Source organism: Balaenoptera ricei, chromosome 10, assembly GCF_028023285.1.
Source record: "Balaenoptera ricei isolate mBalRic1 chromosome 10, mBalRic1.hap2, whole genome shotgun sequence".
Taxonomy (NCBI): Eukaryota; Metazoa; Chordata; class Mammalia; order Artiodactyla; family Balaenopteridae; genus Balaenoptera; species Balaenoptera ricei.
Genome location: NC_082648.1, coordinates 56,472,424 through 56,497,337, shown reverse-complemented (window position 1 = coordinate 56,497,337; position 24,914 = coordinate 56,472,424). Strand labels below are relative to the sequence as shown.

Sequence of the window (24,914 nt, the reverse complement as noted above, 5' to 3'; positions counted from 1 at the left end):
CCGTTCACATCTGCACTTCCGCATCTGCAGATTCAACTGACCACAGATCGTGTAGTACATACATGTAGTACGTATTTATTGAAAACATTTCCCATATAAGTGGACCCACACAGATCAAACCCATTGTTCAGGGGTCAGCTGTAATTGCATCACTGCTTTTAGGGAAAGAAAAGCTTCTCTTTACTTTTTCTTTGCATGTGATTTGAATTTTATCTAGAAGTCTTTAACTAACATTAAGAATACCTTCCTGTGTAATACTGTTGTGTTGGATTGGGGGTTACATATTACAAATCACTGGGAAAATTCCAAAATGCAAATTCTCACCTCCACCCCAACTCCCACCACCAGGATCAAATGTATTTTCAAAACGATGAAGAGGTGATTCCAAAAAGTTATTCCAACTGACATCCAGCCCCCTTTCCTTAAGAACCACTACCAAAGGACAAAGTTTTAAACTATGCGCTAGCACAGTTCTTATCAAGTCTTATTTAACTGCTTATAAAGAAAAGCAGACGTTCCAATTGGGATAATACAAGGTAAATTAAGCATGGGCCTTTTAAAAATTAACATTGTTCTCCTAATTGGAAGCCCCTCCCCATTTTATATGATGACAAAATGAAATTAAAACCACACAATATTCCAGAAAGTTAAAAAAACAAACTGAATAGAACACTAATGCAGGCACTTCTACACACAAAGCATGAAAAGCACCTTAACTATTTTACTTAGATAAAATCCATTAAACAACCATACCAGTTAGGACCTCTAAGAACCCCTGAAATGTTAATCATCTGGTTGAAGAGAAAACAGAGTGATCATCAATTTAAGTAAAAAAGCATGTAATCCCAATAAACAAAAAAAAGTTACTTTATAGTTCTGAAGAAACTATACCGGTACACAGAATCCTTCCTTTATTTACCATTTATTTATTCACTGCCTGTTATGATGCTACGAAGGCTGGACTATGAGCAAAGAACAGATAAGATAGGAGTCTCTTGACTCCTAGCCTCAGAGAGCTTATACTCTAATAAAGAAGTCTACTGATTTTCAAAAATCAATAATTAATGGTTAAACATTTTTTAAAAGTTGAAATGAGCACCAGCAAAATTAGCAATAGATAATATTTTTAAAACTCAGAAAACCTGGATTGAGATACTATGAGGTTATAAGAAGAACTTAATTGTGACCCTGAAACCAGAAAGTTCCTTCTGTTCATGTGTTAAAAGGTTTGCACTATAAATCTTATAAGGAAGTTGTTTGACCAGTTTGAAAGCTGTCTATGGAAGATTCAAAAGTCAATTTGTAAAACATCTCTTAGGCATTTACTGCTTTAGGTATGGGGCTAAGGACTGAGATGATAAATTTATACTCAGTCCCCTCCTCTTAACTTATTCATCTAACACAGCAGACAGGTAAATGGAAGAATCTCACACAAATTTTCTAAAACACTCAAGGGTGTTTGGCAATGATCACACCAAAGAACCGATAGTTAGTTTGGATCTCAAAGGATTACCAGGGCTTGCATGGGGAAAGCTGGTTCGGGATTTTAAGTGTATTTGTGTGCATGGTGGTGGTGGTGGTGAGGGGCATAATACCTCAGAGTGAAGCAATTCAGCGTGTCTGAGGCACAGGGAAATAGAAACCTAACAGGAAGATGGAAATGTAGGCTGAGGTCAAGATGGGAAAGGTTGTATATACTCATTCACTATGTACTGAGAACCTTTTATTTGTCAGGTACTGTGCTAGGTGCTATGGATACAAGGGCTGGCAAAAGCAAACACAATTGCTTCCTGCTATCTTGGAACTTACGTAACAGTTGAATAGAGGCATATTGATTTTTTAAAACTACATATATGAGTACTTACATATGTAGTTATGAACTGAGATAAATGCTATGAAGGAAAGGAATGTGGCACAAAGAAAAGATAATGGGATAACAAAGTAACATGACCTAGACTGGAATGAAAGTTGTGTATCAGGGAAGACTGAGATCTTAAGCATGAAAAGGAACTGTGTGTGGGGAGTGGGGAGGTTATGGCCAAGTAGGCAGGGGCCAAAAGATTAGAGAGATTTGAAGATCTTACTAGGATTCTAGTCTTTATTCTAAAAGTGATGGGAGGATGGTTCTGAAGAACCTAGGGGCAGGACAGGAATAAAGACGCAGCCGCAGAGAATGGACTTGAGGACACGGGGTGGGGGAAAGGTAAGCTGGGATGAAGTGAGAGAGTAGCATGGACATATATACACTACCAAATGTAAAATAGATAGCTAGTGGGAAGCAGCCACACAGCACAGGGAATCAGCTCGGTGCTTTGTGACCACCTAGAGGGGTGGGATAGGGAGGGTGGGAGATGCAAGAGGGAGGGGATATGGGGATATATGTATACGTATAGCTAATTCACTTTGTTATAAAGCAGAAACTAACACACCATTGTAAAGCAATTATACTCCAATAAAGATGTTTTAAAATAAATAAATAAATAAAAGTGATGGGAGGGACTTCCCTGGCAGTCCACTGGTTAACACTCCACGCTTCCAATGCAGGTGGAGCAGGTTCGATCCCTGGTCCGGGAACTAAGATCCACATGCCGCGCAGCGTGGCCAGACAATTTTTTAAAATTAAAAAATAATAATAATAATAAAATAAAAGTGATGGAAAGCTACTCATCTGAGGTAGAGATGGGGGGTAAATGGAATGATCAGATTTGCATTTCAGAAGTATTACTCCAGCTACACTGTGGAAAACAGTTTGAGAGAACCAAACTTCATTTAGCAGACTGGATAGAGAACAGTTAGGAGAGCTATGGGAGCAGATTAAGTGAGAAATGATGGTAGCCAGAATAAGGGTTACGACAGTAAATGGAGATGGAAAAAATGGACACACAGTCAGTTCTCATTATTAGCAGAGTAAAATTTGTTGTAACCCCCAAATCAATTCTCCAGCGCTTTCATGACATTTGCAGACATGCGAAGAACCAGGAAATATTTGAATCACCCAAAGCACACATTCCGCACACACTCCCAGCTGACACTGCACCAGGTGACACTCTGCCTATTTCAGCTCTCATACTGTAAACAAGCATCCTCTTCTCAGTCTATCTGGTGCCACGTTTTTTGTTGTTTTTTCTTTTGCATGTTTGTGCTTTTTGTTGGTAATTGTGCTGTTTAAAATGACCCTCAAGCGTGGTGATGAAGTGCTATCTAGTGTTCCTAAATACACGAAGGCCATGATGTGTCTTCCAGAAAAAATACATGTTAGATAAGTAACTACTGCGAATAATATAATGAGAACAAACCCTATTTGAGATTTACAAGGTTAAAGTTTATAGGTCTTTGAAATGGATTAGATATGGAGATGGTAAAGGATGAGTTAGGAAAAGGACAAAGAAGTAGAAGGGAAACCACAGGACTTGGGTGTTATAGTCGGTATACATCCTGTCCAGTCTTAGTGTTATTGAATAACCACTGTCACACATTAGACGGTTCAACCACTCATCTTACAACACAGGAAGAGAGATTTAACAAGCCTGATTCAACTACAGACTATACTGAATGGCCACTCCTCTGATCCTGATCAGCAAAATCCCAGCCAAAGTGAAGACATCAACAACATGACTTAGTGCCCTGCAGACCAACTTTGTCTGCCCTTGGCCAAAAGTAAGGACTGGCGGGGGGGTGGGGATGACCCAGCAGCCCCTACAGTCCAGGAACTGTTCTAAGGCTCATACCTGAACTTCAATGATAACATCCAAATGAATAACCCAAACAGATCTGATGCTTTCAGGGAAAGCGTATTTTTTTCCTGGGCATAAACACACAGAACATCCATTTCAGGTAAGTTCACTTAGCAACATAAAACACCAAACATCCTCCTAACTAAATGAGTGACTGCTACTGCTTTACCAATTATAGCTTTTCCTCTGCTTTACTGTGCCCTCCTTATAACATTTATTAAGATGTCAAATGATAGAATTGCCCCTTTCTGACATTCACAGAAAGACAGACAAGATGAAAAGGCAGAGGGCTATGTACCAGATGAAGGAACAAGATAAAACCCCAGAAAAACAACTAAATGAAGCGGAGATAGGCAACCTTCCAGAAAAAGAATTCAGAATAATGATAGTGAAGATGATGCAGGACCTCGGAAAAACAATGGAGACAAAGATCGAGAAGATGCAAAAAATGTTTAACAAAGACCTAGAAGAATTAAAGAACAAACAAACAGATGAACAATACAATAACTGAAGTGAAAACTACACTAGAAGGAATCAATAGCAGAATAACTGAGGCAGAAGAACGGATAAGTGACCTGGAAGACAGAATGGTGGAATTCACTGCTACAGAACACAATAAGAAAAAAGAATGAAAAGAAATGAAGAAAACCTAAGAGACCTCTGGGACAACATTAAACGCAACAACATTCATATTGTAGGCATCCCAGAAGGAGAAGAGAGAAAGGACCAGAGAAAATATTACAAGAGATTATAGTCGAAAACTTCCCTAACATAGGAAAGGAAATAGCCACCCAAGTCCAGGAAGCGCAGCGAGTCCCATACAGGATAAACCCAAGGAGAAACACGCCGAGACACATAGTAATCAAAGTGGCAAAAATTAAATACAAAGAAAAATTATTGAAAGCAGCAAGGGAAAAACGACAAATAACATACAAGGGAACTCCCATAAGGTTAACAGCTGATTTCTCAGCAGAAACTCTACAAGCCAGAAGGGAGTGGCATGATATACTTAAAGTGATGAAAGGGAAGAACCTACAACCAAGATTACTCTACCCGGCAAGGATCTCATTTAGATTTGATGGAGAAATCAAAAGCTTTTCAGACAAGCAAAAGCTAAGAGAATTCAGCACCACCAAACCAGCTCTACAACAAATGCTAAAGGAACTTCTCTAAATGGGAAACACAAGAGAAGAAAAGGACCTACAAAAACAAACCCAAAACAATTAGGAAAATGGTAATAGGAACATACATATCGATAATTACCTTAAACGCAAATGGATTAAATGCTCCAACCAAAAGACACAGGCTCGCTAAATGGATACAAAAACAACACCCATATATATGCTGTCTACAAGAGACCCACTTCAGACCTATGGACACATACAGACTGAAAGTGAGGGGATGGAAAAAGATATTCCATGCAAATGGAAATCAAAAGAAAGCTGTAGTAGCTATACTCATATCAGATAAAATAGACTTTAAAATAAAGAATGTTACAAGAGACAAGGAAGGACACTACATAATGATCAAGAGATAAATCCAAGAAGAAGATATAACAATTATAAATATATATGAACCCAATATAGGAGCACCTCAATACATAAGGCAACTGCTAACAGCTATAAAACAGGAAATTGACAGTAACACAATAATACTGGGAGACTTTAGCACCTCTCCTACACCAATGGACAGATCATCCAAAATGAAAATAAATAGAAGCCTTAAACAGAAGGCTTAAATGACACAATAGACCAGATAGATTTAATTGATATTTATAGGACATTCCATCCAAAACAGCAGATTACACTTTCTTCTCAAGTGTGCACAGAACATTCTCCAGGATAGATCACATCTTGGGTCACAAATCAAGCCTCAGTAAATTTAAGAAAACTGAAATCATACCAAGCATCTTTTCTGACCACAACACTATGAGATTAGAAATGAATTACAGGGGAAAAAAAGTAAAAAACACAAACACATGGTGGCTAAACAATACATTACTAAATAACCAGGAGATCACTGAAGAAATCCAAGAGGAAATCAAAAAATACCTAGAAACAAATGACAATGAACACATGATGATCCAAAACCTATGGGATGCAGCAAAAGCAGTTCTAAGAGGGAAGTTTATGGCTACACAAGCCTACCTCAAGAAACAAGAAATATCTCAAATAAAAAAATCTAACCTTACACCTAAAGGAACTAGAGAAAGAAGAACAAACAAAACCAAAAGATAGCAGAAGGAAAGAAATCATAAAGATCAGAGAAGAAATAAATGAAATACAAACAAAGAAAACAATAGCAAAGATCAATAAAACTAAAAGCTGGTTCTTTGAGAAGATAAACAAAATTGATAAACCATTAGCCAGACTCATCAAGAAAAAGAGGGAGAGGACTCAAATCAATAAAATTAGAAATGAAAAAGGAGAAGTTACAACAGACACCACAGAAATACAAAGCATCCTAAGAGACTACTACAAGCAACTCTATGCTAATAAAATGGACAACCTGGAAGAAATGGACAAATTCTTAGAAAGGTATAACCTTCCAAGACTAAACCAGGAAGAAATAGAGAATATGAACAGACCAATCACAAGTAATGAAATTGAAACTGTGATTAAAAGTCTTCCAACAAACAAAAGTCCAGGACCAGATGGCTTCACAGATGAATTCTATCAAACATATAGAGAAGAGCTAACACCCATCCTTCTCAAACTATTCCAAAAAATTGCAGAGGAAGGAACACTCCCAAACTCATTCCATGAGGCCACCATCACCCTGATACCAAAACCAGACAAAGATACTACAAAAAAAGAAAATTACAGACCAATATCACTGATGGATATAGATGCACAAATCCTCAACAAAATACTAGCAAACAGAATCCAACAAAACACTAAAAGGATCATACACCATGATAAAGTGGGATTTATCCCAGGGATGCAAGGATTCTTCAATATACGCAAATCAATCAATGTGATACACCATATTAACAAATTGAAGAAGAAAAACCATATGATCATCTCAATAGATGCAGAAAAAGCTTTTGACAAAATTCAACACCCATTTATGATAAAAACTCTCCAGAAAGTGGGCACAGAGGGAACCTACCTCAACATAATAAAGGCCATATACGACAAACCCACAGTAAACATTCTCAATGGTGAAAAACTGAAAGCATTTCCTCTAAGATCAGGAATGAGACAAGGATGTCCACTCTCACCATTATTATTCAACATAGTTCTGGAAGTCCTAGCCACGGCAATCAGAGAAGGAAAAGAAATAAATGGAATACAAATTGGAAAAGAAGTAGTAAAACTGTCACTGTTTGCAGATGACATGATACTATACATAGAGAATCCTAAAGATGCCACCAGAAAACTACTAGAGCTAATCAATGAATTTGGTAAAGTTGCAGGATACAAAATTAATGCACAGAAATCTCCTGCATTCCTATACACTAATGATGAAAAACCTGAAAGAGAAATTAAGGAAACACTCCCATTTACCATTGCAACAAAAAGAATAAAATACCTAGGAATAAACCTACCTAGGGAGACAAAAGACCTGTATGCAGAAAACTATAAGACACTGATGAAAGAAATTAAAGATGATACCAAGAGATGGAGAGATATACCATGTTCTTGGATTGGAAGAATCAATATTGTGAAAATGACTGTACTACCCAAAGCAATCTACAGATTCAATGCAATCCCTATCAAACTACCAATGGCATTTTTTAGGGAACTAGAACAAATCATCTTAAAATTTGTATGGAGACACAAAAGACCCCGAATAGCCAAAGCAGTCTTGAAGGAATAAAACGGGGCTGGAGGAATCAGACTCCCTGACTTCAGACTATATTACAAAGCTACAGTAATCAAGACAATATCGTACTGGCACAAAAACAGAAACATAGATCAATGGAACAAGATAGAAAGCCCAGAGATAAACTCACGCACCTATGGTCAACTAATCTATGACAAAGGAGGCAAAGATATACAATGGAGAAAAGACAGTCTCTTCAATAAGTGGTGCTGGGAAAACTGGACAGCTACATGTAAATGAATGAAATTAGAACACTCCCTAACACCATATGCAAAAATAAACTCAAAATGGATTCGAGACCTAAATGTAAGACCGGACACTATAAAACTCTTAGAGGAAAACATAGGAAGAACACTCTTTGACATAAATCACAGCAATATCTTTTTTGAACCACCTCCTGGAGTCATGGAAATGAAAACAAAAATAAACAAATGGGACCTAATGAAACTTCAAAGCTTTTGCACAGCAAAGGAAACCATAAACAAGACGAAAAGACAACCCTCAGAATGGGAGAAAATATTTGCAAACGAATCAAGGGATAAAGGATTAATCTCCAAAATATATAAACAGCTCATGCAACTCAATATTAAAGAAACAAACAACCCAATCCAAAAATGGGCAGAAGACCTAAATAGACATTTCTTCAAAGAAGACATACAGATGGCCAAGAAGCACATGAAAAGTTGCTCAACATCACTAATTATTAGAGAAATGCAAATCAAAACTACAATGAGGTATCACCTCACACCAGTTAGAATGGGCACCATCAGAAAATCTACAAACAACAAATGCTGGAGAGGGTGTGGAGAAAAGAGAACCCTCTTGGAAAAACTAAAAATAGAATTACCATATGATCCAGCAATCCCACTACTGGGCATATACCCAGAGAAAACCATACTTCAAAAAGACACATGCACCCCAATGTTCACTGCAGCACTGTTTACAATAGCCAGGTCATGGAAGCAACCTAAATGCCCAACGACAGACGAATGGATAAAGAAATTGTGGTACATATATACAATGGAATATCACTCAGCCATAAAAAGGAACGAAATTGAGTCATTTGTTGAGAAATGGATGGACCTAGAGACTGTCATACAGAGTGAAGTAAGTCAGAAAAACAAATATCATATATTAACGCATGTATGTGGAACCTAGAAAAATGGTACAGATGAACTGGTTTGCAGGGCAGAAGTTGAGACACAGATGTAGAGAACAAACGTATGGACACCAAGGGGGGAAAACCCCGGGGGGGTGGGGATGGTGGTGTGCTGAATTGGGCGATTGGGATTGACATGTATACACTGATGTGTATAAAATTGATGACTAGTAAGAACCTGCTGTATAAAAAAAAAAAGAATTGCCCCTTTCTGACAACATCCAATCTAAAGCAAACCTCTGCTTCCTTCCCAAAATTACCCAAATAGGTCCTAACACCCTCTTACTAAGATATCCCATAGTATGTGTTCTCCCTCACTAAATGGTAACAAACCAAACCTGTGTGAGAGACATCTATACATATAAGAGAATATCAAGAAGAAAAAAGTGGTAAACAGTGCTTACATTACATATCATTACATACCAAATAAAAGAGCAAAGAAAACACCCACTGAATTAGTTACCTGGAGATTGTTAAGGATTTGAGGGAGAGTAATTTCAGTAAGCCTAGGTGGGCAACCTCTAAGTTTAGAGTTTATCTCATAGTCTATGGGAATTAGTGCAGAGAAGGCAATGATCAGCTGTGATATTCAGGAAGAAAATTCTAATGGAAGAATTACCAAAAGATTGGATTAAAAAGAGGTCTGAGATAGAGAGACTAATTTGAGAAATACTCATCAGGGAACTAAGGTAAAGAGGAAAGGGTGACATCAAGCTTTCCAACTGGGACATTTGGTAGATGGTAATGTGACACAACAAAATAAGAATAAAAGAGGTTTAAGGTGGGAGAGGAGAAAGTTAAGGTGTTAACTTTCAGACTTTTATGGGAGTCCCAGGTGGATTAACCTACAGGGAGTGCCATCTCATTCATTTATTCAAGTATTTTGGGGGTACCATCATTAGAAACTGTGCCAGGCTCTGCAAAAGGTATGAGCAAGACAGTCAGACTGCAACACACACACTTGGCGACTGAAAGTTCACTGAGGAGAGAACCTATTCATCTTTAGTAAATCCAATTAGAGAAGAAAAAATAATGGTAGAAATAGATACTTTGTACTGCACAATGAGTGGTTTCCAAAACCCTTCCCCTAATATATAAACACAATTTTACCCTTGTTTCCAACAGAAATCTAAATGCTATGGGCCAACTGCATCACCCAGTGAACCAATTATCTTTCATATATCTTGTACACACCCCACTGCTGTCTCACTTTTTCTCATTTATTCTCTTAGCGTTATGAATTAACTTGGGACAGTCGTAATATCGTTCACGTAAATAAAACTAATTTTTAGTCATCTTCTTCACAGTTTCCTCAGTGAGGTCCCTTTCTCCTCTTTTTCAGTAGTGAGCCCTAATCATTGCTGATAATGAGTGTTAGCAGTACTATACCTGTATCCCTCCCCACCAAATCACAAGTGAAATCATGTAACTTAATGCCATCAATGCACAAAGAACTTAGAAAATGCTCAGTAATCACCTTCTTAATCTCTACAAACCTATTTCTTCTGATTAAACTTACTTTTCTTCAAGCACAAGCAGTCCAGATAATGTAGTCTTTCCTGTTACATTATTGTTAAGTGCCCACACAGTACTTTCAGCTATGTTATAGGATCTCTAAGCTCCCTTCCAACTCTGAAAACTGATGATTCTGTAACAGGCCCGAGATTTTTATTAGCATTTTAAACAGTCTCCAAGGGCAAATGCCTTCCAATAGTCAAAACACATAAATATATTTGGTGACATAAACCATAATCAAGCTAGGAAATTCTACAATGCAGTGAATTATTTTAACGTTGTATCAAATGGTATTTTAAAAAAATAGATTGGTAGATTTTACAATGACTTCTTAAACTTCCCCAATCCTTACATGCTTTTGTAACTCTGGAATTAAAATCAAATTCAACTAAAACAAGTTATCTATTTAGAACCCACATGGCCAAGGCACTAAATAAAGTGGAGGATTCAGTTCAGTAAGACAAGGTCCCTACTCATTCCTACCCCACCGCTGAGAGTGGTGTTTGTATTGTGTGCTTTCACACCTACCTAGAACTTCAAGACCTAGCTCAGATCACTCCTTGAACATGAATGAATCTCCTTGCTTTCATCTTCTCTGCCACTTAAGCCTGAACACTACATACTGCCCTGGGTTATTTATGTTTTTACAAATGCCTTAACCACTCAACAAGCATGCAGACAATACTGAAGGCAAGCACTATCAACTTTTTGTAGTCCCTCTCAGGGAATTATTTAATCTTCTAGCACAAAATACTCCCTAAGCCTAATTTAGAGGGAACTGAAATTTAAGGTCTTATTCTTAATGTCCCCTAGTCAAAATCTTGCAGAAGTAGAATATGGTAGTTTAGAGTTCATGCTCTGGGGGTATCTGGAAATCCCTGATCTACTACTGTTTAACTGGCCTTGGGCAAGCACTTAGCATCACCAGACTGAAGTTTCCTCAGCTGAAACAGAGATTGCTAGTATCCACTTTACTAAAGTTGTAAGGATCAAGTGTATAAAGTCCACAGAAAGCATTAACAATTATGTACAGAGAAATAAAAGAACGGTAAAAAAATTTTTTTTAGCTCTTGATTCCTTGGAGTACTGGAATTCAGCTGGTGATGAAGCATATGAAAATAAAAGCAGAACCTTATTAGTTACCTCAACCCACTGAATATTCAGTATTAATATTTATAGGTGCAGCATTCACTTTGTTTATACACATGAAAGTTTTCATTCTATTATCTACAGAATCACTACTTACTGGCACTAAACCATAGTATCCTACCTTCGAAGAACACAGAACACTAAAACATGAAAGAAAAAAGGACACTATATAATTTAAGTCCTACCGAAAAAAAAAAAATCTTGAAAAATGTTGACATTCCAAAATTTTGAAGTCTGCATCCATTTCTTTACCTTCTTTACATTAAAAAAACTATTTAGTTATTCAGAGACCTGAAAATTTGGGCCTATAAGGGACCTTTTGTAATCACCCATGTACAAGTCTCTCGAAAGTGAATTTAATCCCAAACTAAGTAGCCTGCCCCAAGATATCAGATAGTTCACAGCAAAGAATCCTACCGGACTAGAACCCATATTTGTAACTGGGAGGTCATATTCTCTTTGGATTCCACCATGAGAAAAATGTTTTTTTCTTCCTTTTAGATGTACTATCTTCTTCTCCCCTTAGCACAAGGTACAGTGGTCTGCACATGTTAGATTTTCTATAATGTTAATTAACCTTGTCCTCAAGATCCTTCTAGCACTAGGTATTTTAAAACATGTAACAATAGCTATATTTACAGCAAAATAAACAAGTAAATAAATTTCTAATGAGAAATTAGAAAGCATCATTTAAAAATAGAACACATGTATTCAAATACAGTAAAATCTTCAAGATACTTGACTGCAAATGCTATTTTAATTAATCTCTTAAATGTCAGTAATTTAATATATATAGTGCTTTGGTTCCCAAGACTTGTCTATTACTGAATGGCTTCAGTGTATTAAGTCTTAAAAACATAGTTGTTAAAAATATCTTAATGACAAACTACTGGAAGTCACTTACTGTTCTTAGGCATATCTTCTATAATATTCATCAACTATTAGAAATATATCAGTATCACATTTTTAGGAGTAATCCTCCAAGCAATGTTTTAATTTATTCAAGCCCACATTAGTAGATAATCCTTATCAAGTTCAACACTAGTATACCTTAACATCAGAGCATTACTCTTCCATATAATTAGAAAAAACAAAAAACTCCTCAAGCATGTGCGTATTACCTTTCCTCTAGAAGAAACATAAGAAAAGAAGCTTCAGTCAATAATCACATATGCAGTATTATCACATGACTTGACTTCTTTATTCTAAACATATTATCCATACACAAGTCTGACTAGTGGAACAAAACTGTACTATTATACGGAAAGTCCTATCTTTAGACTAAAACTGAACACCATCAGAATGAAATTCAGTACTTTTACAGAATAAGCCAAACTGACAGAAATGGGAGGGGGTAAAATCACACCACACATTCTACACTACTTAAAGTTTTTTATATATGTTCCATTCAAATGTTTATTTAAATTTTAATGGCTTGCATTGGGAGCAAGCAAAGCTCCAAAGGGAAGTAAACAGCATTCTAAAAACAAAACCTTTTATTTATTTTAATCTTGATTTTGACCCTAGAACTAACAAATCTAAAAATATTAATGCCCAAAATAAACACGTCTCTTCCAAAAACGAACACTCGAACCTTTATTATTAGCAAACTAATTTTAAAACTTTTGAATACAATCCTTAAAAACTCTCTAGATAGCAAAACTTTTTGAGAATCATTTCTGGCTATGAAGTCACAGAACCAAAATGTATTTCATTGGCCGTTTTAATATGCCAGCATATTAATTTAATTAGGAAAAGATTATTACATTTTTCTTGGTTCTCCTTTCACAAATCAAAAAATGTTTCCCCAGTACATAAGGTTTGGGCGTGTTTTCAGGTGTTAAAACGTACCGTTCATACAAAAAAAAACCAAATAAGCCCGTCAGCCACAATTTAAATTGAAGACTATTTGTTCTTCCCTTTAAAATGCAGAAAATAAAACCACTAGAGAACAAAACAAGTATCAAAGCTATAAAAAGCTAATTAGATCGGGAGTTGATTGATTTTGTGATGGGATAGAAGGCGGGAAGGAAGGAATGTAACAATTACTGTAGTGCAAAAAAAAAAAAAAAAAGAGGGAGAGAAACCAAGATTACCCGTGAAAATATAACAATTCTTCAATATGGATGTGACCAAGGTTTGGAACCAACCGTACAAGTCTCCTGGAACAGAACTTTATAACAAACCTCCACATTCACCATCCCCATATTAGAAACTCCTTTCAATAAGACCCATTTGCTTGTTGCACCTTTTTGTTTCAGGTTCAGTAATTCACCTTTCTGGCAGTAATTTTGGATATAAGGAAATGAGACTGAAACCCCGAGATCCTGCTTGGGTTTTTACCTGACGAGGGAAAATGACAAGAAATGCTGGCGGGAAAACCCTACGAGTCAAGTTTCCACCATCCCGGCTCCCCCTCCACCTTCTTCCCACCTTGACGAAAGGGATAATCCAAAGAAAAGTTTATAGCCCAATCCCCGAAGGGCTGGAAAAGCAAGCAAATCGTTCGAGCTGAATGCACCTAGGCCCGCTCACATCTGCGGGAAAGGAGGCGGCAGCTGGGACCCCGAGTGGGCAGCAACAGCAGCTCTGGCCCCGGGAGCATAACGGCCTAGCGCCTCGGGCAGGCTGGCGGGTAGGCCTGGCCTCCGGGGCTCCAAGCCTAGAGCGACTCCCTTGCCCACAATGGTGCGTGATCTCGCCCCTTCACGCTACCTGGGACGCGAAAGTCACGTCCTGGGAGAGCAGAGCATGCGGTGGGGGACGCAGAAGAGGCCTAGGACCGGAGACGGTCAACGGCCTAGAGAAAAGAATGGGGGAAGGGGGTTAGAAGGTGGGCGAGGAAAGGGACCTGCCGGGATCGGGGAGCGGAGGATGGCCTGGAGACCTCCGCAAAGCCGAGCAACCAGTTAAGGCCAAAGGGGTGGGGCAAGGCCTGTGTGAGGGCCAGGGCCGCGGATGGGGGACCCCGAGGGGAGCTGAGGGTCGGATTTCGGCCTCACCTGAAGTCCTTGTCGCTGGATGTCATTTTTTCCAGCAAATTGGAAATGTGGTACGAGGCGCTCGCCATGTTGCCGGCCTCGATCCCGCCCGCCGGCGCTGCTGGTGCTGCTGCCCGCCGCCGCCGCCGCTGGGGCTCCTCCTCTCGCTCGCCGCGGCTCCCGCTTCCAGGGTCGCAGCGCGACGCAGACGCTGACAAGGGAGGCGCCTCGACGGGCTGCCCCCTCCCCGGCGAGGCGTGGGCCTGTCCCGGGGGAAGCAGAGGCTACGGGGCCGGCCTAACGACGGCGCTGCTCGCCGGAAAACGAGCTCATGAGCAGCGAGGAGTACAGCAGGCTCTCTCCGGAGAGGCAGACACTTCCACTCGGGGCCGTCCCACTCCCACTCCCTCCGCACTCGCTCCCTATGGCAAGAGGCCAAAACCCGCCTCCTTCACTCCGGGGGAGGGCGCGGCAGACGCGGGACGCTACGGAAAGCTGAGGTCAGGGTTCAAGGAAGTCTCCCCACGCACGCTGCGGAGACGCTAGGTAAAGGACAATCCTGTTGGCTGAAGCCTGTGTCAATCTTTGCGTGACCCACCCTTCAGGAGGCATGACAACGGCCAAAAGGCGCTGTTCTCGCGAGACTTGAAAGCGACGGTTAAAGGATTGGGGGCCAGTGGGACGAGGATGCCTTCATCCGAAAATAACTTGTTTTTCCTGTACGACAGTAAGAGAAAAAGATTACGATTTTTAAGGCGCATAAGGCCTAGGAGTAAAGCTAATTAACAGGTTAGACTCGGGGCCAACAGAAGAGTTATTAGAAGGAGCTTTCGTTCTGAATCGGACGCGTGGCCTACATTGCCTTAACCACGATGGTGTAATGTTGCCACGTGAAAACCACAAATCCCAGAATTCAGCCCGCATGTTACACTGGGTCAAGGTATGATTGGCTGAAGGAACTTGTAGCTTCCTCATTGGCTCCATGTGAGTCGTGAATGCTGGGATTTGTAGTCTGGTAGTCTGGCGAGGCAGCTGTGTTGAGTAAATCCTTTAGAGTACGGTGGACTAGGTTTCTGCAGCAGGTTCGAATTTTCTCTTCCAGTTGTTTTTGGCTGTTGTGGGGTGTCTGCAGAGCTAGGCTGCTACGGTCTGGGCAGGCGCATTGCGGATGAGTTGATGTTCTTGGCAGAGGCCTAGTAGCGGCTTCCTAGCACTAATCCATGAGAGTGATGGTCACCTCATCCTCCGAAGGCAGCTGCGCCTCTTCTGGGCACTCCCCACGTGCATTGAAGAGCCAGCCCCCTAAAGCAAGAAGGACCATAGTAAGACCAAGGGCAGATGACCGATGATTGTATTCAGGGCTTATTCCTTTTATCTGGAATAGCTAAACGATTACTCTCTGTATTCAGCATTTGTGGAATTAATAATCCTGCAGCTATTTTATTGTTCCCTAAAACATACACACACAGCAATCGGAAATACCGAATCATGTGTTTCAGTATCCACGTTTTTATCTCCTTCATTCGAATTGGAGCTGGCCTTCCTAAAAAATAAAAAATAAGAAAAAGAGAGAGAGAGAAAGCCCAGTTAAGAGACGAGGAAAATTCAGTCTAAATCTGTTATTGCTCTAGTTGGGGGAAAAAAGAGTTTAAATAGCTCCTTTCTTCCAGGTATTAAATCTCAACATTTCTTTACCGTTCTTTCCTATATTCACCAAATGTTATTTAGTGTCTTAGAAAAGACAGGCATAGTTATAGGCAATAACAAAATAGATGAAACACTTTCTGACCTCGTAATTCATATTTAAATTTCCCCTCATTACTCGTTTACCCACGTGTATCCTCTACTTTACCCAAGTTAGCTATTACTAGGTTCCATGAGTGCTTCAGCCACAATTCCTTTCTGCTCTGAACAACCTTTTCACAGTATTTAATATAAACTACACACACACACTCCACACACATCACACACAAACAAGCCAGTCATTTATCTTGTGTGAACCCCAAGGCCTAAAATCTCAATCATCTAGTGATAACCCTTTTTTTTAGCCTGAATCTAATGAGAACCAAGTCATGTTTTTTCCTTTTGTGTGTACAAATCTTTCATTTATCAATTTCCAACTGAACTATAATCTTTGTAGTTAGCTTAAATATAAATCCTGTTTACTGCCACTTATTAGCTGTTGTAGGCAATTCATTTTAAGCACTCTGAACCTCTCTTTCTTCACGGGTAGCACAATGATCATCAGAGTATTTCCCCATAGGGCTGTTTTAAGAGTCAAATTAGCTATTGTCTTAGTCCGCCAGGGTTGCCATAACAAAATACCAGGGATTGGGTGGCTTAAACAACAGAAATTTATTTTCTCACTCGAGGCTGGAGGTCCAAGGTCAGTGAGCTAGCAAGGTGAGTTTCTCCTGAGGCCTTGGCTTGCAGACAGCCACCTTTTCACTTTGTTCTCACAAAGCCTTTTCTCTATGCACCCACAGCCTGGTATCTCTTTCTCTTCTTATAAGGACACCAATCATACTGGATTAGGGCCCCACCTTTTTAACCTCATTTAGCCTTTATTGTGTCCTCATGTAACCTTAATTACCTCTTTAAAGGCCCTATCTCCAAATACTGTCATACTGGAGATTAGGGCTTCAATATATGAATGGGGGGCGGGAATGACACAATTCAGTCCATAACAGATATCCCATATAAAGTGCTCAGCACATTGTCCAGAACATAATAATAATATTTATAACTAATTTTTTTGCATACTTACAAAGGTCATGGAACGCATCTAATAAAAGTTGGCTATTGTTATTATCACTACATTCTCAGTTTTGTCCCTATCCCAAACCATCCTACATAGCCAGTTTAGAGTTTCCCAGAACATTGTTTTTATAGTGCTACTCACCAATTTTAAAAGTTCAGCAGGTTTCTGCTACTAAATAAAGTCCAAATGTTTGCAATCAGTGACCTCCTTCATCTGTCCCTAACCTCTTCTGATCTTTCTCCCACTATTCAATACAGTATAGGAATTGCTCGGGTCAGTTTTTTTGAGTACCTCAAAGAACCAGCTCCAAGTTTTTGTACGTCATTACTGTCACCATAATAATGAGCACTTACTTATAGGTGAGGTGCTGCATTAACTCATTTAATCTGCTTTATAAGTATGAGAGGCACAGATTGGTTATGTAGCTTGCCAAAGATCAACAATAAAGAGCAGTCAGGATGAAAACCCAGGCAATGTTGCTTCAGAGCCCATACTCCAAACCTCTGTACTGGAATGCCTCTCCCTACCTGGAATGCCTCTCACCTCCCCTATCTCACTTTCTAAGATCTTGAACCAATCATAGTGTTTATATGCTAGTCTCCAACTACAGTGTTAAGTTCCTTAAGAGCTTATACCAACTTGAAATCACTTCTGCTTCTTTCAAGTACTTAGCCCGTGCCAAATTCGTAATAGGCACTCAATAGTACTTAATTTTATTTTGTATTCTTGACCACTTAGAAATTTGATTTGTGTATCACTGAATATAGCTTGTTGCTAAACAGTGGGAAAATGTTTTCCTTTAAGGATCTGTAAATGCTAAATTAATGTTAAGTGCAAAAGGAAATAAGTCTAGATAAGGCTATCCTCTAAGAATTTTCTTTCTGTTTAGTGGTTATAATGCAAAACTGAGATAAGAAATTTGATAAAAGTAAAAAAAAAAAAAAAAAAAAAAATGGAGTCTTTCAAGCTGTTGGAGGTTCTTCAAATATCAACCAGTAGTTTAACTTGTTTCTCATTTATTGAGTGTCTGCACTGTGCCAAGCACACCCTCCTGTTTATATCAGGACCACCGTGGGAAGAGAGGATTCTAAGAGAAATATGGTTATTAGTTGGCAGAGTGCTGGGTGCTGGGTCTTTCCTTCCCTTCCCACTCAAAAAAAAAAAAAAAAAACCCTAAACAAACAAAAAAACCCACCACTCAGAGGAAATGAGAATCCCTATAGGAAGAGAAGGACCTTGAAAGCTTTGAGGTTTGCCCAAGATGTTATTCCGGGTGAAGGAAAATATTTGATGGAGTGTGTTAGAAAGCAGTAATTGGAAAACAAAACAAGAAACAAATATTTCACTTTGGTACCCTCAAAGCTTCAGATTATTCATCCCTTGGCTGGCCACCTACTGATTTGTGCCCATTTGAGGAGGGAAGAAGAGAAATGGAGGATAGAGAGGGGTACTGCATTGTAGCAGCTGCACTCCCTCCTACTTTTAAAGACACACACCAAGGGGAGTGCCAATCACCCCTTTTAGAAATGACTTGTTACCGTCATACTACCAACTCCCTCCATTTAGTGTGGCAAGGATGCATGAGTCTCCAGCGGGCAAAGTAGTCAACTCCCTCCAAAGTAAGTTCGGTTTGAGCGTTCCCCCCCCACCCCCACCCCCCTCTCTGCCATATGAAGACACAGAAAGAAGGCAGCCATCTGAAAGCCAGGAAGAGAACTCTGTGGTATTTTGTTATGGCAGCCCAAGCTGACTAATACAAGTGTGCAGCTACCTGACATATTCAAGTGTAGAATTTTTAAAGGTCCTACCTATTATCATCTCAAGGGATGAGAGTACCATAAAACATAATTTGGAAAATCACTGTTCCATTGGTAATTTTTTTTTTTTTTTCTGAACTGAATGATGAATGAGTGATGTGGAGGAGGAGAGTCTTGGTAGAAAATAAGTTTATTTGATGTTCACTTTAGCACAGCCTTATGCTAAGTAAATGTGGACTGTGCTTACTTCATACATTTGCTATAAATTGAGTTAAAGGAAATAAAGAAAACAGAGCTATTTATTCAACTAGTTATTAGTTTCTGAAACATAGTTCTTTGTTGAATGTCAAAGCTGATATGTTAATGAGGGAGGAAAAGGGCAGCTCTGATTTGCATTTCAGTGTAGACAGCTTTGCACACAAATAAACAGACACAAAATGCTTCCTGTTACAGACCATTTGTCAATACTGAATTCAACTTAGATGCTAAAGGAAGTAAATGCTATATAACACTAATCTTAAGAAGATTTCCATTTGATTGAAAACAGCCCAGCAACTAGAGTTTTTCTATGATTTACTCTCTTCTAAACAACTGCTAGAAGCTCTTGGTTAATTTTTAGTGGCACTCTAAATCAAATTTAATTGTTACTCTATGAAGGAATTGTTACTCTATGAAGGAATTATTTTTTTAGAGTTAGAAATACATTTGCATCATATTAGTGAAAATTACAAAGTCACAAAGTTGCTTCATTTGGAATATCTTCCATTTCATTCTCACTTCTGACTTTTATAGTAGTATTAACCATCATCTGGCATTTTAAAATCGTAACATTTTCCGATATGAATTTATAAAAGCACTGTCCAGGATTTCCAAACAACTAAAAATATAACTTTACATATGTAAAGCTGGTTATCAGTTTTGGCAGAAGGAGGCAGAAGAAAAGGCTAGAATTCAGCAAATGCTGCATTTTGCTTTAAATACAGATGTTTGCTGATGACTTGAAGCACTGCTTAAAAAGATATTCTGCTTACCACCAAGTGAAAGTTTTGATTGGGGGAAAAAAAGGTGTGAAAGACTAATTAAAGAGAAATCATTAGCCCACAGGATCAGGGATTGGAAAAAAATGAGGCAGGGGAAAAATACTAACTTTAGTGAAAAGAAATTTAATGATGTGATACTGAGATTCCCTCAGCAATGAATATTTATACAATGAAATAAGTCCATCATTATTACTTATACTATTAGATAAAGTGGTAAAAATATCACATTCTAGAAAAAAGTTGCCAATTATATAAAATGTGTTTTTGCTCTATTTATATCATTTTGGAAAATACAGACTTTTCTGTATGATCAGGTAAACTCTTTTTACTTCATGGAGAATGCAATAATATTTTTCCATCAATGTCTAAATGTGAGAGTTTTGTTATAATGGATGTAGTTATTAACGCTTAGGATATGTTGCAGCCTAGAATTGGTTTAGAAGAAAATGTTTATTGATTGGGGCAAACTATTTCTTTTAACAGTACAACCAAGACTTAACACAGGAAAAAATATTTGTAGAACATATATTTGACAAAGGACTTTTATTCAGAACTTTTATTCAGAACTTATATAACTCCGTAATAAGAAGACAGAAATCCCTGCTTAAAAATGAGCAAGATTTGACCAGACACTTCACAGAAGAAGCTACAGGATGACAAATGAAAAGGCACTCAATATCATTAGTATCAGGGAAAGATAATTTAAAGCTACATGAGACACTACTACATCAGAATAGTTAAAATCAAAAAGGGTGATCATACCAAGTGTTGGTATACATGCACCCCTGTGTTCATAGCAGCACTATTCACAATAGGCAAGACATGGCAACAACTTAAATGTCCATCGACAGATGAATGAATAAAGAAGATGTGGTACACTAATATAGACTTAATAAAGGAGGGTCCAGGGGCTTCCCTGGTGGTGCACTGGTTGAGAATCTGCCTGCTAATGCAGGGGACACGGGTTCGAGCCCTGGTCTGGGAAGATCCCACATGCCGCAGAGCAACTAGGCCCGTGAGCCACAACTACTAAGCCTGTGCATCTGGAGCCTGTGCTCCACAACAAGAGAGGCCACGATAGTGAGAGGCCCGCGCACCGCGATGAAGAGTGGCCCCCGCTTGCCGCAAGTAGAGAAAACCCTCGCAGAAACGAAGACCCAACACAGCCAAAAATAATTAATTAATTAATTAATTAATTAAATTAAAATAAACAAAAAAAATTTTTTTAAAAAGATGTGGTACATATATACAATGGAATACTACTCAGCCATAAAAAATGAAATAATGCCATTTTCAGCAAAATGAATGGACCTAGAGATTATCATACTAAGTGAAGTAAGTCAGAAAGAGAAAGACAAACACCATATGATATCACTTGTATGTGGAATCTAAAATATGACACAAATGAACTTTTATGAAACAGAAACAGACTCACAGACATAGAGAACAGGCTTGTGGTTGCCAAGGGGGAGGGGGTGGGGGAGGGATGGATTGGGAGGCTGGGGTTAGCAGATGTAAGCTATTATATATAGAATGGGTAAACAACAAGGTCCTACTGTATAGCACAGGGAACTGTATTCAATGCCCTGTGATAAACCATAATGGAAAAGAATACAAAAAAGAATGTATATATATGTATAACTGAATCACTTTGCTGTACAGCAGAAATTAACACATCATAAATCAGCTATACTTCAATTAAATAAATAAGTAAACAAACAAATAAATAAAAGGACTGAGTAGATATATTTATAAACTATTAGTTACCTGAACATATAATCCAATCATTTTGCCTGTGTTCTACTCCCATATTTCCAACTGTTCTGGCATTTTTCTGCTTAGATATTACACGGTCACCTTACACTCACTGTGTGATACTGTATAGCCAGGTGATTCAGAGTGCAGGCTCTAACTCACAAAGACCTAGGTTCAAATCCTGGCTATACCACTTATTCCATCTGGACAACTTCCCTAAAATAGAATAATGCTAATAGTACCTAGGGTTGTACGAGGTTTCAATGAGATGAATGTAAAATGCTTGGCACACGTACTTTATAAATAATACCTATTATTAAAAACCAACATTATTATTATTTTTTTAATTGTATTTATGAGCAAATATCATGGCCTTCCAATTTTTTTTAATTAATTAATTAATTAATTAATTAATTATTTGGCTGTGTTGGGTCTTCGTTTCTGTGTGAGGGCTTTCTCCAGTTGCGGCGAGCAGGGGCCACTCCTCATCGCGGTGCGCGGGCCTCTCACTATCGCGGCCTCTCTTGTTGCGGAGCACAGGCTCCAGATGCGCAGGCTCAGTAATTGTGGCTCACGGGCCCAGCTGCTCCGCAGCATGTGGGATCTTCCCAGACCAGGTCTCGAACCCGTGTCCCCTGCATTGGCAGGCAGACTCTCAACCACTGCGCCACCAGGGAAGCCCCCAAAATTATTTTTCTACAAAGAAATGAACCCTCTTGCCTACCACCACACTTCTTTTCATAGGTCCTACAAATATTCCCATCTCCTAGACTGAAAATCTTGGGAAAATATTTGAATTTTGTATTTATCTACATTCTATATTCATTATCTATATTCACTTTAATACCAATTCGTCATTAAAATGTCATTTAGATTTTCCCTTTCTAATAAATTCCCAGTGCAATTAGTCTCTTCAGGCCATCAATTCATTACTATATAGTAATTCAGTAAACTCTAGCCACACTAGATGCTAGCTGGGTGATTAGGCAAGTTAGTTAACCTCATTAAACTTCAGTTTTCTCCACTGTAAATTGGGGATGACTGTATAATGCACTAAAAGTCCTTTTTACTGTGCCTGATACAAGAGTAATTGCCTGACAAATGGGTGCTACTTTTACCATTTCCTAATTCTGTTCAATATTTATAACTTACGGTCATTTTAGCTTTTTCAGTTGCCGCATCTCGCCATTGCTTCATTGATTTTACGGTCCACAGAATTCTCTAAACATTTCCATACTTGCACTGGACTGTGGTTATTCCACTTACCACGCCCTCCTCATCTTTCATAGTTAGTGTATTCCAAGTTATTCTTAGCTCTGGCTGAACTTAGAATCAACTGGAATGCCTCTAAAAATTATTGATGCTCAGGCTGCACCCAAGACCAATTAAATAATAATCTCTAATTCTAATGTGCAACTGGCATTGAGAACCACAATTTTGTTTTGCTTGTTTGCTTTTGGTTTTGTTGTTCATGTTTTGCTTTGTTTTGTTTGGGATCTAATTGTAGGATTTGTGTCAGGTTCTGAAGATCTTATTTGGATCTTGATTTTACCATGAGACATGCTAGCTACCCCTTGCTACTACTGAGTTTCTGCAAATTTAGGTATCGTGCAGCAATATCCTTAACCGAATCATTTGTGTGTGTGTGTGTGTGTGTGTGTGTGTGTGTGTGTGTGTGTGTGAGAGAGAGAGAGAGAGAGAGAGAGAGAGGGAAATAGTAACATACTCCTGGAGAATTCTCCATAGCTTGGCATTCATTCATTAATCAGCACTTTGGAGAATATCGTTAATCAAGTACTTTAATTACAAATCCACATAACTGCACTGATGATACTTCCTAATCTGCAAACATCATCCCTTCTAAATCGTCTACAAAGGATATTTTGAGAGAACCTATCAAAGGATTTTCTAAAATCAAGATATATATATTATAATCCTATCTAAAACTGATATGAGGTTTTATCTGGTATGATTTTCTTCATAAACCTATTCTCTTCCTGATCACAAGTTTCCTTCCTCAGTTCTTAAAGACTCAACAATTTATTGTACAGTTTTACTGGGAGTCATAGCAAGCTCTCAGTCCCATAGTTTGCAGCATCTTTTTTTTTTTTTTAATGAGACTTTTAATCTAACTCTATATTTTAAGCATCTTTTCAGTTCTCTCCAAGTTCCTGAAGACTACCAATAGCTTTCTGGTAGACTGATGATATCTTTTTGGTATCTTGAGATATTGTTCACCCAAGCCTGAGGTAAACTAGAGAAGATGGGTATTTTTCACTATTTTACTCTGTTAATCTCCATTTCTTATTACTATTAATTTTGTTCTTCTCAGATGATGATAAATCTTCATATAAAAGATAGAAACATACTTAGGGAGGTAGTAGAATTAGAGAGTTAAGTAATCAGCTTAATTTTCTCTATTCAGTAGCATTGTGCCATTCACCCCAAGTGGTAGCCTTATACACCGTTCTTGTTAACTTATAAACAAGAGTCATTTTTCTTGCTGTTTATAGTTGTCACAAGCTTCAGAATCTTCTGAGCTTTTAGCCTCACTGACATTTCCATACATTTCCTGCTACTCCAAATTATTTCTTCCTCTCCTCCTTCTTATGAACCTTTCCCTCATATTTCTTTTCACATTTTTTCAAGAGTCTTAAATATGAATTCATGAACTCACTGGAGAATTCTCTATGCATTCATATTCATCATTTTATATTCCTCCCCTTTTCTTCTTCATCACTGTCAATCAGAGATTGGCAAACTTTTTCTGTAAAGACACAGTAAATATTTTAGGCTTTGTGGGCCTGCAGTCTCTTGTATTTACTCAACTCTGTCATTGCAGAACAAAAGCAGCCATAGAAAATACACAAATAAATGAGTGACCGTGTTCCAATAGAACAATATTTGTGGGCACCTATTTTGGGATTTTATACACATTTCACATGTTATAAAATATTCTTCTTTTGATTTGTTTAAAATCATTTAAAAATCTATTTTCAGCTGATGAGTCTTATCAAAAAAAGTAGTTGGGTGGAATTCACGTGCAGGCTGTAATTTGTCAGCCCCTGCCAGAGAGGGGTCAAAATATATAATACACATTACAGTCAGTAGGGAAAAATGATAATAATAAAAATAATCATGTAAATAAACTCAACATCTCTTAAACTCACATTTCTGTTGGGAACTGTTGTGGGTTGAATTATATCCCCCCAAAAGATATGTTCAAGTACTAATA

General features: G+C 38.4%; 1 protein-coding gene across 1 annotated transcript in view; it reads right to left on the bottom strand.

Annotated features, from left to right (window-relative positions):
* Positions 1-14,861, bottom strand: part of CAND1 (cullin associated and neddylation dissociated 1) — a 43,207-nt gene extending 28,346 nt beyond the window's left edge. The window contains exon 1 of the mRNA XM_059936437.1: positions 14,388-14,861. Coding sequence (XP_059792420.1) covers positions 14,388-14,455 — 68 coding nt within the window. The 5' untranslated portion in view covers positions 14,456-14,861. The remainder of the gene's footprint in view (positions 1-14,387) is intronic.
* Between the last annotated feature and the right edge of the window lie 10,053 nt (positions 14,862-24,914).